The following is a 17,081-nucleotide window of genomic DNA, read 5'->3' on the forward strand; positions in this document are numbered from 1 at the left end:
ATGACCAGAAAGGTTACAAAAAAAGTAGTTGTCGTTACTACAAAGGATCAGCTATGATACACTGCATAATTCTGAATGTAGGCAGCATCCTGAAAACTACAGGGGTCTCAAATCAATGAACCAGAGAACATGAGCAAAACCACAGATGCACTTAATTGTTTCCTAGAAGATGTTCCTTCCTTTGTTTCTGTTGGAGTTATGTACCTAAATCCTCTGTCAGTAGTTGGAAATGTTCTTCTAGTTTGTATAAAGTTAATAAATGTCATCACTCTTTTGCTGAACATTGGCAGGTGCTAGAATCTGAGACACTGGCTTCCCTTAGGAGAAGAAATCATTGGTGCAAAACCTGGTACTTCCTAACTATAATTTCTTTTTTTCTTTTTTTTCTTTTTTTTTTTTTTTTTAGTATCTACAGGTATTTTCAGATAGCCCAGAAGAAGTCCAGCATCATATATCCAAGATCTTCTTTCAGAATTCTACATTGTAGCAATTTGCCTACAAATTTAAGTGATTAACACTCCAATTACAGAGGTTACAGAAGTGAATTCATTCATGGATTACCACCTCTTTCCCAAAAGAAACACACACACACACAAAACTAGCCTCATAGCATTTCAGCAAATACTTTGCCGAGTTCACAGGCTGAGGAAAAAAGTAGATAAGTGTATAACAGCACCACCTGGTGACTCCTGCCAGAATGATGTTAGAGCATTTTCAGATACAGCTTAATATGCAGTTCCATTAATCTTTTTATATCCAAAAATATTACTCCACGGTTTTGGCAGTCAATTCATGAAATCAAAGTTAGGCATGTGTCCAAATGTTTACAGGACTGGAGCTGAATATATATGTATGAGTCCTTTGAGTAAATTTTGGCAAAAATAAAATCCACTCAAATTGTCCAAGCTGACTAAACAACAGCTACAGTTTCATGTTAACTGCCTGACAACTGATTCACTGCAAAAATGTCATTCCTGTGGCCACAAGATCAGCAGATGCCTTTGGTAAAACTACCTCCATATTATCTAACTGACATGTATTGTTCTGTTATTACTTCACAGAGCACACCATATATAATACAAGACAAGAACTACAATCGCTTTGATCTTTTTTTTTCCCACTTTTCATCAAGAGACCAAATGCCAAAATATTTCATCCAAACTCACAATATTCTATTTTGGAAAAGCTGCAATGTTGTCCCATGAAAGTCATAATTAAAGTGTCTCTTATTTCTATCATGTTCCCTACAACAGGCTTCATATCTAATATGCTCTCTGGGTAAGAGAATAGTGCCTCATGATTTGCTTGTGTTGTGTGAGGAGAGAAATGAAGTTCAGCTGTGGAGTCTGGCCCAAAAAAGATAAATGGGGACACAAGAAGACCAAATTATAATTCTAAAAGCAATTTTTTTTCAGAGGACTCAGGGCTTTTTTCCCAACTTCTTTCCTTAGTTGTCCAACAGAATATAAAATTTTAGACACTTTTTCAAAATGTTTAGTTGAAAACTCCATTTTCCTCTGAAATATAATCCACATAGTTTTTTGACCCACTATATAAATTACCCAGTTATTTAAGACCCTTGTCAAAAGTCCAAAAGAAGCATTTGAATTAAAATCTGGCTCACCAGTGTGAAAGGTTTTGCCATCAACAGTGTAAGTAGATTTTTACATTTGTAGCAAGGTTTCTCTTCTAATCTTGGCAAATTCAGCTGAGTCTTTCAAGAATCCAGTGAGCATATTTTTTCAGCACCAAAGAAAATGTAGCAACTTACGGTTCCGGTGTGTAGAGAGGATCTGAGCCGTGTCGTATGTACTGAGTACAGTGAAAAACTCTATATGCTAAGCCAGCTAGAAAATCCCGGGGAGACAGGTATCCAGCAACTGGTCTCACTGTGAAGCCAGACCTTTCTGAAGTGAAGGAGATAATAAAAGACCCTATTATATATATCCTATCAGTTTCTAAGGACACATAATGATTTGTTGTTAATTATTCTACCAGAAGCATGACACAGAGAACCTTGGCTGAAGATCGCCACACATCATTTTCACCTATTATGTACAATAAATATTTTGCATTGCTAGCATATGTTGAATGAAAATAGTTTTTAAGGTTTTCCAAATTGTTTCAAATACCTTTGTCTAGAAAAGACGGTGAGGTACCGTAAGTGATATTCTCAAATCACAGAGTATCTGATTTTTATGCCTGGTACCAGATGGGAAACAAGTTTCCAAAACAGAAGATGACTTCTGTAAAATACATTAAAAGCTAACAGAACAGAATAGGATTAAATCAATTCTGTCCTTAATTTTACAGATAAAATACTGTTTGTGACAGTAAAATACTGACTTTCACAGTTGAGGTCCTCATTTAAATATTTAACAAAGTGTTCCTTTGTCAGATTAGTCCCAGTGGGGAATAATTTCAGACTCGGTGACTTCGAAAAGCACATTTCTCTCCCAAATTAATTCTTTACTCTTTCCAAGTGCTTACAGGAGAAGGTTCCACGTTTTTCTTCAATAGACACTACTATTCCTGCATTTAGTCTGAAAACATATTTCTGAAATAAGTGTGAGGTTTTGAGTTTACAGTTAGGGAAAAAGAACCTGTATACTTTGGCATCATTCCTTAGAGAGCATAATATATGAGACACACAAGTACACAACCAAACTCAAAAAGTGGCAAGTCAGTTATTAATAAATGCAGGTGTTCACAAACAAGAGTTATGGATGAAGCAGGGACAGAGGAAAGTAAGCTTTCTCTTAGCTAAAGATTTCCCATACATATTTGTGACAAAACTATTTGCTAATCTTTCTCATAATACTTAACAGCACATAACATTTTTTTCCAAATACCTGTCTTTATCATGTTTTAGTTCCTGAGCTCCTGAGCAAGACGATTAAGGAACACGTATGTGTATCTGAAGGGACCCTTGAGGAGAAATGAAAACCTCAAATGAACTCTTTGGTGGCTTTTCCTCTAGAGTTAAAACCAGCAGGTTCATGTCTGCTACTTCTTCCAGATGGGACACACTTCCATTACAGCTAAAAAATAAGGGTATTCTCAAACCTAAATATGTAATATACTGATCACTTAAAAAATAACATGAAAGAGAAGTACCAGATCACTTATAGAGTCCCACTGATTTTTTTCAACATACAAATATAATTACTATCTTCATGAGGTCTTGAGCACTCAGGAAGGACTCATTTTCATCAGGCTGTGCAACAGTGTGCCAAACCTGCTCTCTTCAAATTCAGTTATCTTGACATTTTATTCCCGCTTTTACCTGCCTGGATAGTAGGGGGATGCCCACAGCAGTTACCAGAACTTCCACCCTGTGGCAACGAGAAGAGCAGAGCTAACTCTGCTCCTTCTTTTCATTGTACTGAAGGACTTTTCTCCCTGTGCAAGTTAACATCATATGATACACATTCAGCTATTTAATTACTCTCAGCTTCACACTCACAAACACATACATAAAACTGTCCTGACTCAACAAACTCTCTGCCATGGAAGATGTCAAAACCAGAATGATACTTCCAGCTAAAACAAAGTCCACTGGCAAAGTTGGGAGTCTTTTCATTCAATGTGCTTTGTATTTCATACTAACAAAAAAGAGTGTCTTCATGAAACCATATCTATTAACAAACCAAATATGAATCTTACCTTTAAGAAAAATAGAAACATCTTCCAGCTGAGGCACATTATCCTCTCTGTATCCACAGTACTTGGTCAGCAGAGGAAAGTTTTTTAAATATTCACGACAAGCATGGGTGGGATAGAGTTTACTGAGTTCCCTAAATACCACCCCCCATGTTTTAATTTCTTCAGCTGTGTACTCCACTCTGGGAATGGGTTGACCACTGTAAAAAATAAATTAATACAAAATACCTTTGAATACAACCAGATTCTAGACAGACTGTGGATGACAAAATTGCTGTGAAAAGTATTATTTGAATAAATAAAGGCAGAGACTATTAAAAGTATTAAAAACTGTTTAAAAATGAAAGCTAGATGCTTTTTTCTTAGAATTACTTCTTGATGTCATGTTCTACATATTAAATTCATTTCTTAAGACCTGCGTTTCTTATTAAGCAATGAGATTATTTCTTAATCTTTGTACCTTTCATAGTAGAGATTTTTCTTATATGCCATGTTCCTATACTAGAGTAATATTTCTCCGTTTACTGCCCCTGATGCCTTTGCAAGTGGTTAGCTGAAGATCCTGATTCAGTCTAACTTGTAGATTCAGTAAGACCACCAGCAGACTGCACGCTCTATGCATTCCTTAAAGTACATAATGTTCACACAGCATCATTACCTAGAATTTTACAAAGTGAAGATTAGGCAATTACACAGATGTTTAGAAATGTTAAAATATGTATGTTTATTGTTTAGACTGTTGCTTACATGCACAGATATGTTTTGAACCCCTAATTCTTGCAGAATTACATCATGAGGAAGCTCACCTCAGAGCCAACAGCCTAGCCTAGTTGAAACTAAGCCTCTAAATACACTCCTCCTTTTTTTTTTTCTGCACCATTCCCCTGCCTCCTCCCCCTTACACAGATGTGCAGATATTGCAAAGCAGGAGCCTTCAAGGGTACCTGCTAATCTGTCTCTGACATCCAAGATTTGTCTTGAGTGGTTACAGCTAATTCAAAACCGACTGACTGTGTGACGAGTGTGAAGGGTTCCTTCCAATTTGCACTGCCTTGTATTTAGCTGTAAGGAATTTCCTGTGCCATGGTCACAGGCCATCACCTCATGTCATTAACTCCCCGTAGAAACTTTATCATCTTTCTCTGGATTTAATGTTCTCAATCTAGAGTATGTAATCTGTGCAATCTGCCTTCTCCTCAGGTATCCTCTTTTCCCGCACTGTAACAAAGCAGAGGTGGGCAAAGGGATTCACAGGATCCTTCTCCACCCCATCAGTGTCCCTGTCTCCCACTCCCCTGGCACAGGGCTGGCAATGTGGGCACTCCCAGCCCAGGGCTGCAGCTTCCCCACTATTGCAGACGGCAGCTGAATGGGCATGTTGGGTATGGGGAATCCCACTGCAGCAGCAGAATTCCAGCGCTGGGCTTTTGCTGGGGGTTGGCTCTCCATCTCAGTTGCTTCCTGGTTCATAATCCTGTCTCCGCCGTGTGAGGTAACAAGGAATGAGCCCTCATGTCGCATGTGATTGCTGCTACGCAGTCGCTACATGCACGAAAGAGCATCATCTGCCCTACATTCACTGTGGTCGTCCCTTCACATTTATTGAAAATTTACCATTTAATCCTCTTGCCTTTCACTATATCAAAGGATTTTGATCCATGGCAGTCATCTGTCAGTCAAAGACTACTCCGTATGAGGTACTCATACTTGTTAAAGACTCACTGAACATTCAATACATCTGCTACTTCCCCTTCAGCCACTCTTTTGCAGACATTACAAGAATTCCAACACATTTAGTGAAGCATTTCTCATCAACAGAAGCTGCACTGGATCCGTGCCCATTGTGAGGTGGGCATCAGTCCCTCAGGTCCAGTATCTGTCTTCACCTTTACACTTTATCAGCCTTAAGCTGCCTGCCAGCTCATGGAAAGCATAACACACCTATTCTAAATTGTACTGTACATGACAGATACAAGCAGGCTGCTACTCCATCCACCTGGAGCTGCCAGAATACCATGCAGTAGCCTCATCCCTTTTCCTTAGACCTGACCTCTACTATGGATACTGTCAGTATGGGTCAGCACTGGCCCAGCAAAGAAGAAGAAATGTGTGCACCAGAGGTAAAACTCAGGTTTCTATTTAGCCTGTCACTAGAGAGATATAAACATAATCAAGGATCTGAAGCTTGGTCACTGCTCACTAAAAGGTTTATAACTTAGTTATTGTTTCAATTAATTCATTAGTACTGAAGTAAGGTTCACTGAACATTAATTCCTTAATAGGATTTATGCCTGGGAGAGCTGATCTTATTTCCAGCTGATCATGATACTGCTTTCTTTATCGAGATGATCAAGGCAGTCAGACTTGAGAGAGGACCTATGCCTTTCTCACTCAGCTCTGCAAATCTCATTTTTCCTACCCTCTTATTTCAACAACCAAGACCCACCTTGCGCTCAAACTTTTCAATAAATCACTGAAATGGCCAGTCTGCATAGCCAGTTTTCTCATGGCTATGATGACTCTACAAGCTAGCTTATCCTGAATTTTTATTTCCCCTTATTAAAATAGAGTCCTTCCATTTTGCCATGGTCATGAGCTATCAACTCATATTATGAATTCCCTCTAAAACATCCTATTTTTCCTCCAGATTTAATTTTCTCAACACTTTTTCAATCCGCAGTCAGTCTCGAAAGACTAATTAGCAAGATCAACACATTTTCACTATCTTTAGGATAGAAGCTAAGTGAAGGAGGGAGGAATATTTTTTGTTTTGGTCCATTTATTTCATACAGCTGATCTTCACTGCTGTGCTCTTATTAACATGTCTTTCCCTTTAACACCCATTCATAAATGAAATGCTGATCCAGGATTTTCAACTCAACAACTTTTTTACAGAACCAATTCCTCGCAGCCAATTGTTAGCAGCCAAATCTCTTTGTTATTTTTTTAAGGAAACAACTGGAGTTTTTTTTACACTGGAAAATGGCATCAAGCCTCAGTAAGCAATTAGGAAGGTCACTTACCTGGAAGACACTGAAAGGTTCAAGACAATGCTCTGAATTTATCCCTAAGGGAAGCAGTCCTTACAACAGAGCCGTTCCTTTTGTATAAGTAAGTAAATAGTCATTAGACCACAGAAGAGAGTGTGATGAGGCTGCAATGTAGTGTTGAGACACCTATATTAATTCTGAGCTTCCCAGCATGGGTAGCAGCAGCAGCATCTTAGCTGCAGCAGCACAGAGTCCTCCCTGAGCTGATTAGCCTTTCCTCAGCGTGGCTTAGGCTGAGCTGCAGGACACTGAGGGTAAATGTCTCCCTGGGCTGTCTCTACCGGCACACGCAGAGACTGACTGCACAGCCCAGCAGACATGGCACATCCCTGGGGTTAAGATAACCACTGCAGGAGACCTGAGGAGTAAGAATGAGGTTTTGCCACATCTTAGGTAACTGCCCTAAACACTGGCCTTCCAGTCATTTTGTGGTCCCTGACTAAAAATATTTGAAGCATCTTGTTTTCCCTCTGCTTGTAATAACAGGAAGAGTTTGAAAACTTTTAAAGGTTTGACAAGATCAGTGGAGTGAAGGAGTACTTCCAAGAGTTTTGCTAAAGCACAAGATCTGTCTCCCAAATAACCTCTGGTTTGGGTTGTTTGACTTTTGTAATGTGCCTGCAGAGATAGTTCTTGAGCCTTCAAAATCTAAAGAAGGAAAAAAATTTTTCCTTTCCTTTACTTGTTTTTCCGGGAATATGCAGGATTACTCTATACAATTTTTGTGAAAATATGCTTCTCACTGGTTCCAGGGTGAAAAAAAGAAGCCTTTGTACAGAAGACCAACCACTGTTTAGTAAGACAGCTACATGATCTTTCCAACACTTAGGCAGCTGGGAGAGAGAAGGGAGGCAGATATTTCCAGCAACTTAGCAGCTGTGAAATGCATGGCACCTCTGCTACCATCACGGGTAAATGGAGAACAATCCAATTTACTGAAAGAGCTCTAGGAGCACACACAGTCTGCCCTCACCCACAGGTACCTGCTTGACATTTCACACTGCAATAAATGCTAGGCAAGAAGAACTAACTCTGCCACAATCATTAAACTGAAAAAAAAAAGATAATAAATCAATCAGCTGTAAACAAACAAACAAAAAAAACTGTCTCAATTTACATTTGAAAGCTGGCTAAATTTAGGATTTTCCTGGTCAGCCTAGGAAGCTTCTCTACCAACCAGTACCCTGCTCCCAGCAGGCAGCAGCTCAGTGTGCTGGATGAATGTCATAAGCACCCAGCTAAACAAATGCCAGCATGGGCAGAAAAAAGGGGAACTGACACTAGCACTTACACATTTATTAGACTGGTAGTAGCTTAATGACAGGCATGGGACAAAAGTAAAGGAAAAATATAATCGGGATAATATGGTCAACAAAGCAGAGTTAATCCTCCTGTCAACCCACCTTTCTGCAGCCTGTATACTAGCCTTATATTAAAAACAAAAAAACAGAATTGAAAAACCTTCAAAAATCCTTTTTTGAACTGCTTCCTGACAGGAAGTGCCTTCTACAAAGGGTTAAAAAAATTGCTGTGTTTTATATTCTTTAAACAAGGTATGTAGAAATCTCAAAGGAAAAAATGAAAAACCTGAAGAAGTGTGATAAAATGGAAAAGAACATTAAATTAGTATGTTCTTTCCCTTAAGAATGAGGGCTTAAGCCTGTTGCAAATAAAACCAAGAATATGACCAGAATTAGTTGAATGCCTCTGTGACAAGAAAATTGCAACACAGTAGGTATTTGTAGGTAGCACAGAAAGTTTCCTAATTCCAGGGATGGCAGCAAATTGAAAATACTGACTTGACGTGGGTAAAAAAAAAAATCAAATTGAGAAAATACATGCAGTGTATTTGTGCACAGACACCAGCTCCACTAACTACAGAGAAATCCACTGACTGAATTCTGAGAAATTTAGAGCTGTGTTGGCAAAATCGGTAAATGGCATTTTGTAGTGTCCAGTATGGTAATCACATTAAAAGAATATAGTAATTTAATTTTTTAGTGAGCTTGTCCAACTACATAAGGATGCTAGGTACATGAGATTCAGCAGTGAAGCAGTTTGTCATTAAGATATGCAAGCATTTGTAAAAGAGTTTCTTAAGTTTAAGCAGCTATGAATAAAATGCTGAAGAGATAGTGCTTACCTTTCAAATGCTTTACTTGCCTGTATCTATATCAAAAATGCAACAGGATTTCGGGCATCAGGTTTGTCATTTATAGCCTACACTAAACTAGTCAGTTTAAAGGATTACTTTGTCTGCTGTTAAACTTCATCCTACAGAATTAAGTAGAGCATGAATTCTAACTCATCAGCAGCATGGGGAAGAATTATGTCAGTACTTACTATCTGTAGCTCATGGCAACATCCACAAAGTACTTTCTTCTTTGTCGATAGACATTGTCTTTAAATCCCTTAAGCAAGGAAGAAAAAGAGTAATTTACAGTAAGGACAGAAAATTAGCTGTAAGAATTATAAAATAAATCACTGAAGTGTTTATTTAGTACCTAATTATATTGTGTTTTGATTAACACTATCTACTGGACTGCAAGAGAAAATATGGATTTCTTCACTTTTTTCCCCACCAAAGTCCCGCGGGAGTTTTTTTGAAGCAGGTGTGAACATAGGTACAGTCATTCACCCAAGATGTTGAAAAAGGGAAACTTTTTCCTTGTCATATCATCTCACTCAGGTTTTCCTTATCTGAATGGAAATTACACACAGGCACAAAGCAGAATAATTTACCTATCCTTAATATACCTTTCTTCACTAGAAGAATCAAGCACCCAGAATTCAGACACAATTCATTTTGAAGATGCTACCTCAGCAGCTGCCACCTTAAACAACACATTAGGGACTGAACCATCAACCTCCAGCAGCAAATATGCATACTGCTCCAGTCTGAGTTTCAGAGGAAGGGCTCAACCTTGTGGGCTACAGTAAGCTCACACCTTTTCCATATTAAGTGCAGAAGAGCTGTATAACACATACACACCAGCCAGCTACAGCCCTTTGAGCTATTCGAAACTAAAACAAGATCTCTTCTATACCTATAAAAGACGTAGACACTTCAGGTTTTGGACTACAGAAAGTCTTCTATTTTCAAGGCAGAACTACCAACCTCTTGAAGATGAAAGGAGTAGAGAGTTATCTAAGTTCCCCAGTTAGTAGCCCAGAAAATGCATTTAGGTTTCTGCTAGTCAGAGCCGAAAAGTAAAATGTGTTTTGTCCTTACTACTCACACGCACAAACACAAATCACTGAAGGGAATGAAAAGATAACATTGTTTGATTTGAAATATTTGCACGAGCTTCCAGAAAGCTCAGAAGGCTGCGTTGCTGGGGGAAAGTAAGGGAGGATGTCAGAGGAGTGCAGAAAAACTTCAGGCTTCCACTCCTACACAGTAAAGCTTTTTGACTGGCAAAAAGTTACTGTAATCTGGGGGAGCCTCCGTGTTGGCTTAATACCTTTTGACATAAGCACTAAATTCCTCAGCTGCAGACCATTCAGGAGGTAAAAAGTGATGGAAGACTGCACAGGGGATTTAAAAGCCTGTCATGTGTAGTGAAACTGAGACCGAGACCGTTAGCCAATATGCAGTGGGTTAGGGCTATGCTGGTTCTGTAATAGGGTAATTCTCTTTGGTCCTTTGGCACCTACACGCCACCGCTAAGGAACAAGGCAGGCACCAGAAGTGGCCTTTGAAAGGCCAGTCACAGATTTTACAGTTTTTTTCCCCCATCTCTAATACCTAGCATGCTGCATAGGCTAACAAATGGTGTGTGAATTATGTTTGTAAGAGTTCCCCTAAGTGTAAAATATATATTCATATAATGCAAATGTCTTTTTTCATTGTCTGTAAAACTGAAGGCACATTTTCAGCAGAGCACTCAAGTATTTAATGAAGGCACCAGCTCAGAACATAAAACAGTATCAAATGGCCCATCAGAGTCATCAACTCAAGGCTAGAATGAGCTGCCACTATAGCCTCTGTTTGAACCAAATTACTGTTAATGGTTGAAGGTAATCAACAGACTTTTCCGTTCTGATAAAATGTGAGGTAAATCCTAGTTTGTTATCAAGAGGTACATGGCAGAAACCAGGATCCAGGAACGCGCTGCCCTGCTGTGGGCCCACAGCGTGGTGCAGCGCCGGCTGGGAACCGCGGCGGTCGCCAGGGAGGAGTGTGCACAGGCACTGCAGCACTGTGGAATGCAGATGCGTCGCTAGGAAGTCCCGTACACAAAACTGATCTTTCTGCAGTCACTCACAACTCTTTGGGGCCGTTCCTCACCACCTTGCACAATACCAACAAAAATGTGTGACAAAAAACAAAGGAGACTGTCACCTACAGCTAGAGTTTAATCTGATTCTATTACAAGACAGTCCTATGGTCAAATATCTTAGTTCATTACCTACTTCCTTTCAGCTGGAAGTTTCTTACAATACCAGTTTAATCCAGCCTGGTTTAGGAAGGAATACATCTAGCTACCGCCAGTAACTTTCAGCCAAGCGGTCCAAAGGTAGAAGCTTGGATTTATAACAAGTAAAAATGTTGTAGCACAAATACTTGCAATTATCTGCCATCTAAATACTCAGAGGTTAAGCATTTACGGACATCAGCCAAAAGAAGTAAAACAATAACAAATCTATTTTTCTGCCTTCTGCATTGAGTATTTGGCACTACTGAAGATACAGCTTGTGTGAAATGCAGGCTTGTCGCCTGTCACCAAAGTCAGGAAACAACGTGAGACACCTTCCCATCTGCTGCATCCAAGAAACAGGAACATGTTGCTGTGTTTTATTTTGTAACTATCTCCTGAGTGCCCAAGCAAGTCTTCTTTCATAATTCTTTTCTGATACCTAGGTTAGTATCAATTCTTACCTAGGAGCTACTTGTGGCAAAACTGAAAGTCACATTGACCTAAACTCTTCCCAGTTTGAAACCTATCAACTAGTTAATTAAAAAAATAAATAAATTAAAGCAGAACAAAAGGGAACATAGTTGTTCTAGTGAGTAAGTTTTCTGGAGGACCTCCTTTTTGGGTGTCCTACTACAGAAAAGGAAAATTAATTTAGTGAAACTACTGAAGAGAATTAAACCCCCACCGTCTGAAAACCATATGCTCAAAAAAGTACTCAAAAACAGTAGTCAACAGGCTTTTTATTTGACGAGCAAATAACCTAAACAAATTATCTACAAGACAATTTTAGGTTACACTTACGGGGTGATCTGCATCCAGCTCAGATCCATACATCAAAACTCTCTGTGAGCATTTGTCTAATTCAGATATCTTCCTGGGGAACCAAGGGACACAGTCAAGATCTGCAGAAGACAGAATGCGAGTTGATTGTACTGGAGTGTAAGACTACGGAGATACCTGTGCAAAACGTTTGTCAGTGTCTAAACCGAGTGTTACAAAAGCAGCCTTGCCTTCTTCATCAGTCCAGATGTTTTCTGGTGGATTGAGAGACAGGATATTAGTTTGAAACTTGAGCAACTGGATTAGTTCATTGAATTCTTTCTTACTGCAGTCGCAGTCCACAAAAATTTCCACCTCTGAGTTCCTTCTCTTCGATTTTCGGGATTCAATATGAACCATACTCACATGTTTCTCCTGTGGAAAGATCAAATAACAGGTGAAATACAGACATACCAGCTAGAAGGGCAACATTAACAGCATATTCCTCAGGAAAGTTTTTCCCAGTTATCAAAAGGTATTTTCTTTGAAAGTACTCACTTTGTATTTACACAACTAGTTATTGATGCTTAATAAATACTGAAGACAAAAAAAAAATCTGTTTACTGAAAGTAAAAATAAAACTATTATATTTAATGAAGAAAGTCAACTAATGATTTAATTTTACCTACCAAGACAATCTCTTACAGAGGACAATAAACCATCATGTATAAAAAAAAAATCTAATGCAACTTTATATTTACCTTTGATATAAATATTAAACTCTAATGTGATTTTATTAGGCAATGTGCATAATAATAATGTTAATTTAACTAGATTTGAGTGTGCTTTTTAAAGAGATGTTATTAAACATGTACTGTTTCAGTATCTCTTACGAACACATGAGGAGAAAATATCTTTGTGAGGATAACTGTGCATCAGTCCTCATCTATCTTTCAGCAGTGATCAATAACCCAAAGTGTTAATAGTAATAAAATTGTAAGAAAATTAAAATATAATTCAATTTATTCTCTATTACAATGTCTCAATCAAAACTAAATGATGCAACAAAAATGAGTATGTAAATACTTCTAGCATGAAAACTTTCCTGTGGGTTATCTCTCCCACCACAATTACTGATCTGCCAAGGTGTCAAACAATGACAGAAACCCATAATGTGTAATGGCTGACCTGATCTAGTGTTATGATAGCCTTGCTTCAAAACAGGAGGTTGGACTAGATGACTGTTTTCAACAATACTGCTATTGACTCTGATTTTTCCTTTTTTGCCAGACAGAATCTATCTGTTACTTTCCACAGCTATCCTTTCACTTATCAGTGAAGCCAATAAAACATTTTTTGACTTCCAAATGGGGTGAACTATATACTTGTACTTCCATTTGTCTGCTGTATTTTACATAAGCGTCCATTTCAGATGAAGGTCTCCTCTGGTACAGACAACCAGCAGTCTCTGCTTTTACACCTCTGGATATATGTACATAATTCTTTCACTGGCATGCTCCATAAATTATGTATACGGTGTATCTCCTTAGCTAACCCATTCACGTAACAAATTCACTCTGATCTACCCTAGGTTGAGTATAGAACAAAACCCTGAGCTGTCCCTCACAGTACTCAAATTGTTAAGTAATTATGTGAATGGGGGTTATATCTCTGCAAAATCTTCCAGACATGTTTTAAGAGACTAGAGTGAGTTATATGCCCAAGAGTTCCCAAGAAGGGGGGCTGATGTGTAAATCCAGGATTTCAGGTACAAACCCATTCAAGCATTTAAGCCAGAGCTGCAGTCAGACACTTAACCCTCGGAGAGAAGCTGCACTGAAAACATGACACCTTCTGCAACTCCTATTAGCTCATTTAGGCTTCCCCTCTTTCTATTAAACACCTTGCCTCCTGGCAGCCTCCCTCCTGCAAGTCGAACTCACCCCTTTTCCTTGGCTGGGGAATCTAAGCGTCTACATCAGCCTTGGGAATCTGTTCCCAGAGCCAGCTCCTGCGAGTTAGGACTGGTATTGCCCAGTGCTCCCACACTTACACCCCTCTGATGGTTTTTAAGGCCATCCTCCAACAGCCTTTAAGGTAGACTCCAAGCTGCCTCCTAACTTTCTCCTCACTGCACTGCACAGCCTGAACAACCTAAGACTTTTATCATACTGCTTTGCTTTAGCTACCCTCAGACATGCCTCCAAGCCCTCTTCCAATTATTAATAAGGCACGCAGACTATGTGCAGTATCAGCAGACTGACCAAAATTCACCGATTGCATGGGGATCTATATGGGAACCAACACGTCACAGTTTACGTTCTAGTGAGACACATAAAGCCCTGACCCTGCAAGCACTTAAAAGTGCAGTTAACTTCATGACCAAAGTTTGTCCTGCAAGGCCGCCACCACCACCTGACTCTATCTAATTTAGATTCTGAACTGCTCTCTGAAAGTGCCTCCTTTCACTGTGGCCTGCACAGACAACTTCAAAACTAATTTACGGTGTTGAGAATTGCACGTTGGAAATCTAAAGCGAATGGTGCGAACATCAGCATCACTGTTAAACTTTATTCCAGAAAAACCCTTCATGAGCCCAAAATGCTTTATTGAATGGTCCATAAAATTTTAAGTTACTTTTATTCAATTCTGCAGAGCGTAGCTGCACTCTATTCCTTCCCCCATGGTCCATTAGATTCATACCAACAAGCAACCTGACCTCAGTAGCCTTTCTCAGTCCAGTCAGAGCAATGACTTGTAAGCTTTACCTGGAAGAGTCGAAGAGCTTTCACCAACCCACCAACTTCATTCTTCAAGGAAAACACCACGGCTGTCTTTCCACCTTCAGAAACAGATTCACCTTTTCCATTTCCCTTATTGCCTTTCTTTTCCTCATTTTTCCCAGAACTTGATCTGTTTAGCTACAAATGGATAAAGAACAGCATCATCTCAGATACAAACAGGCATTTCCCAAAATTAAGTCTTTTTAAGCAAGGAAAAAATTTTGTTAGAAAATAGCTGAATGGAACTCATCCAGACATAACTTAAAAGGCAATGCATTTACTTAAAACCAGAATCACAAGTCAAAGGCAGCTGTTAGAGATGATTGTGCAAGAGGTCAGACCATTAGAAAAAGTTTAAAGAAAAGCCTGTAAGTGTTTGGGATACAAATATGACGATACTATTAAGACAATGCTATCATTAGTAATAAATATGAAGCAAATGGAGACAGTCTAAATTACTGCAAAGCCTTCAGTGATGCTATGCTAACCTAAATATTGCTGCAAAACTGCACTGCAAAATTGCAGTGAGGCTATTCTGACCTGTACCCGTCAATTCACAATGATTTACACTGGTGTGTATTTTTGTATTAACCATTACATTTAAAACATAAACCTTATGTTCTCTGTTGTAGTACAATTAATGCTGTCATGTAATGTCATTTTTCCTGAGCAAACAAAACCTCTGTTGATTATACAAACAAGGACAGAAATACAAACATAGACTGTACCACAGAATCATAGAATATCAGGTTGGAAGGGCCCTCAGGGATCATATGGTCCAACCTTTCTTGACAAAAGCATGGTCTAGACAAGATGGCCCAGCAGCCTGTCCAGATGGACCTTAAAAGTGTCTAATGCTGGGGAATCCACCATTTCCCTAGGGAAATTATTCCAGTGGCTGATTGTCCTCCTTGTAAAAAACTGTACCTCCCATAGAAGATGAACTGGCTGAGGAACTCAAAAAAAATACAGAAAATTACACCATCCTTGGCCACTTCTACATTCTTCTCACAAGGTTGGGGTCAAAGACTGCTTTAAACCAAATTTCAGTCAGCATTTTCCAAAAAATGTAATTCTATCAGCTTAAATCTTGTTGAGATGTCAAAAGTACAGACTTTATATCCAATTTTTATAAGCTTGACCATGATTTTCAAAAAACAACTTGAATTTTCCACTACCCAGACTGTGACTTCTGGATCTCCAATGAGATGCTAACTGCTTTTTTATCATCCATAATATAGACACTAAAAAAATGTGAACATAGAAATTAAGAATCATATATAACTATTCCACATGGATTAAATTGTCCTTTAGTAAATTGTAAAGCAGCCTATGGAAAATAAACCAAATACGAAGCTTTTGAACAGGTCTCATAACACTTGATGAAAGCCAAGTTAAATGTCTATTCTTATTTTTTCCTTACGGGTAGGTTATATCTGTGGACCTGCAACAATGGACTTTAGCACCGGGTGTCCCTGTGCTTCTAGAAGATTTTACAAAATTTTATCAAGTCTTTCTAGAAGCAGCAAAAAATTAGTAAGCTTCAGCCTGATTCCTTTTCAAACTGGATTATATAAAATAGTTTTCTTAAAAATGGATGTGGCTGCGACAAAGTATTTGCATCACGTCTACCGTAATGCATTCCTATGGTTCATATCAAATTGGTTTAATATTTTACTTAATCCTAGTCCACTCTGTAATATCTCCCTCTACTAAATAGACAGCCCACAGCTCTCAAGTCAGCTCCCACTGGATCTTCCAAGATAATTTTTTTTTTAAGGTATAAGAACACACTGAATTAAAAAGACTGGTAGTTAAAATTAATAATCTTATCAACAGCCACTCTTTAAATAGCACAGGTTAAACCAGCCACAGTTAAGCTAGTTACTGGACATGCTACAGTCTTTGTGGTCTTTTCTCATTGTTTATTGGACTACACAGGAACAATCTGGAAAAGCAGAATGATACATGAAAGGTTTCAAAGGTCTATTTTTTATTAATTGAGCTTATATGATTCTGCTTGGTAGGAGGTTTGCTCAGAAATAGTTTAGCAGAAGGTCACTTTTGTTTTAGCTTCAATAATATCTGGGATTTGGCTGAGTCCTTTTCACATACATCAAGCACACAACCTCCGTATGAAGTGACAAAGGTGCTATTTTTATATAACGTCTGTGATTTTTCACTGCATGCTGCTTTCTGGAAGCTATGTACTGAGCATCATGTAGTCAACTGAGTGTCTGAGAATCTCAATACCATCAATTCCTCTGGGAAATGAGAGCACTTGGCACCTTCCAAGTCAGTCACAGGTTCCCTAATACTCCCAAGTGAGCATTACCTGAAATGATGCCTGAAAGGCTCTCAAGCATGTGAAAACCAGAATACCTATTTATTTTGAGCTCACCAGA

At 38.8% G+C, this 17,081-nt stretch overlaps 1 protein-coding gene across 1 annotated transcript in view; it reads right to left on the reverse strand.

Annotated features, from left to right (window-relative positions):
• The window catches only part of TPH2 (tryptophan hydroxylase 2), a 55,686-nt gene that overhangs the window by 37,171 nt on the left and 1,434 nt on the right, over positions 1-17,081 (reverse strand). Inside the window, exons 2-7 of the mRNA XM_032999836.2 lie at positions 14,662-14,814; positions 12,145-12,328; positions 11,936-12,036; positions 9,057-9,124; positions 3,667-3,863; positions 1,772-1,907 (exon numbers count right to left, since the gene is read on the reverse strand). Coding sequence (XP_032855727.2) covers positions 1,772-1,907; positions 3,667-3,863; positions 9,057-9,124; positions 11,936-12,036; positions 12,145-12,328; positions 14,662-14,814 — 839 coding nt within the window. The remainder of the gene's footprint in view (positions 1-1,771; positions 1,908-3,666; positions 3,864-9,056; positions 9,125-11,935; positions 12,037-12,144; positions 12,329-14,661; positions 14,815-17,081) is intronic.

Source organism: Tyto alba, unplaced genomic scaffold (genome assembly GCF_018691265.1).
Source record: "Tyto alba isolate M040663 unplaced genomic scaffold, T.alba_DEE_v4.0 Super-Scaffold_2, whole genome shotgun sequence".
In the NCBI taxonomy this organism is placed as follows: Eukaryota; Metazoa; Chordata; class Aves; order Strigiformes; family Tytonidae; genus Tyto; species Tyto alba.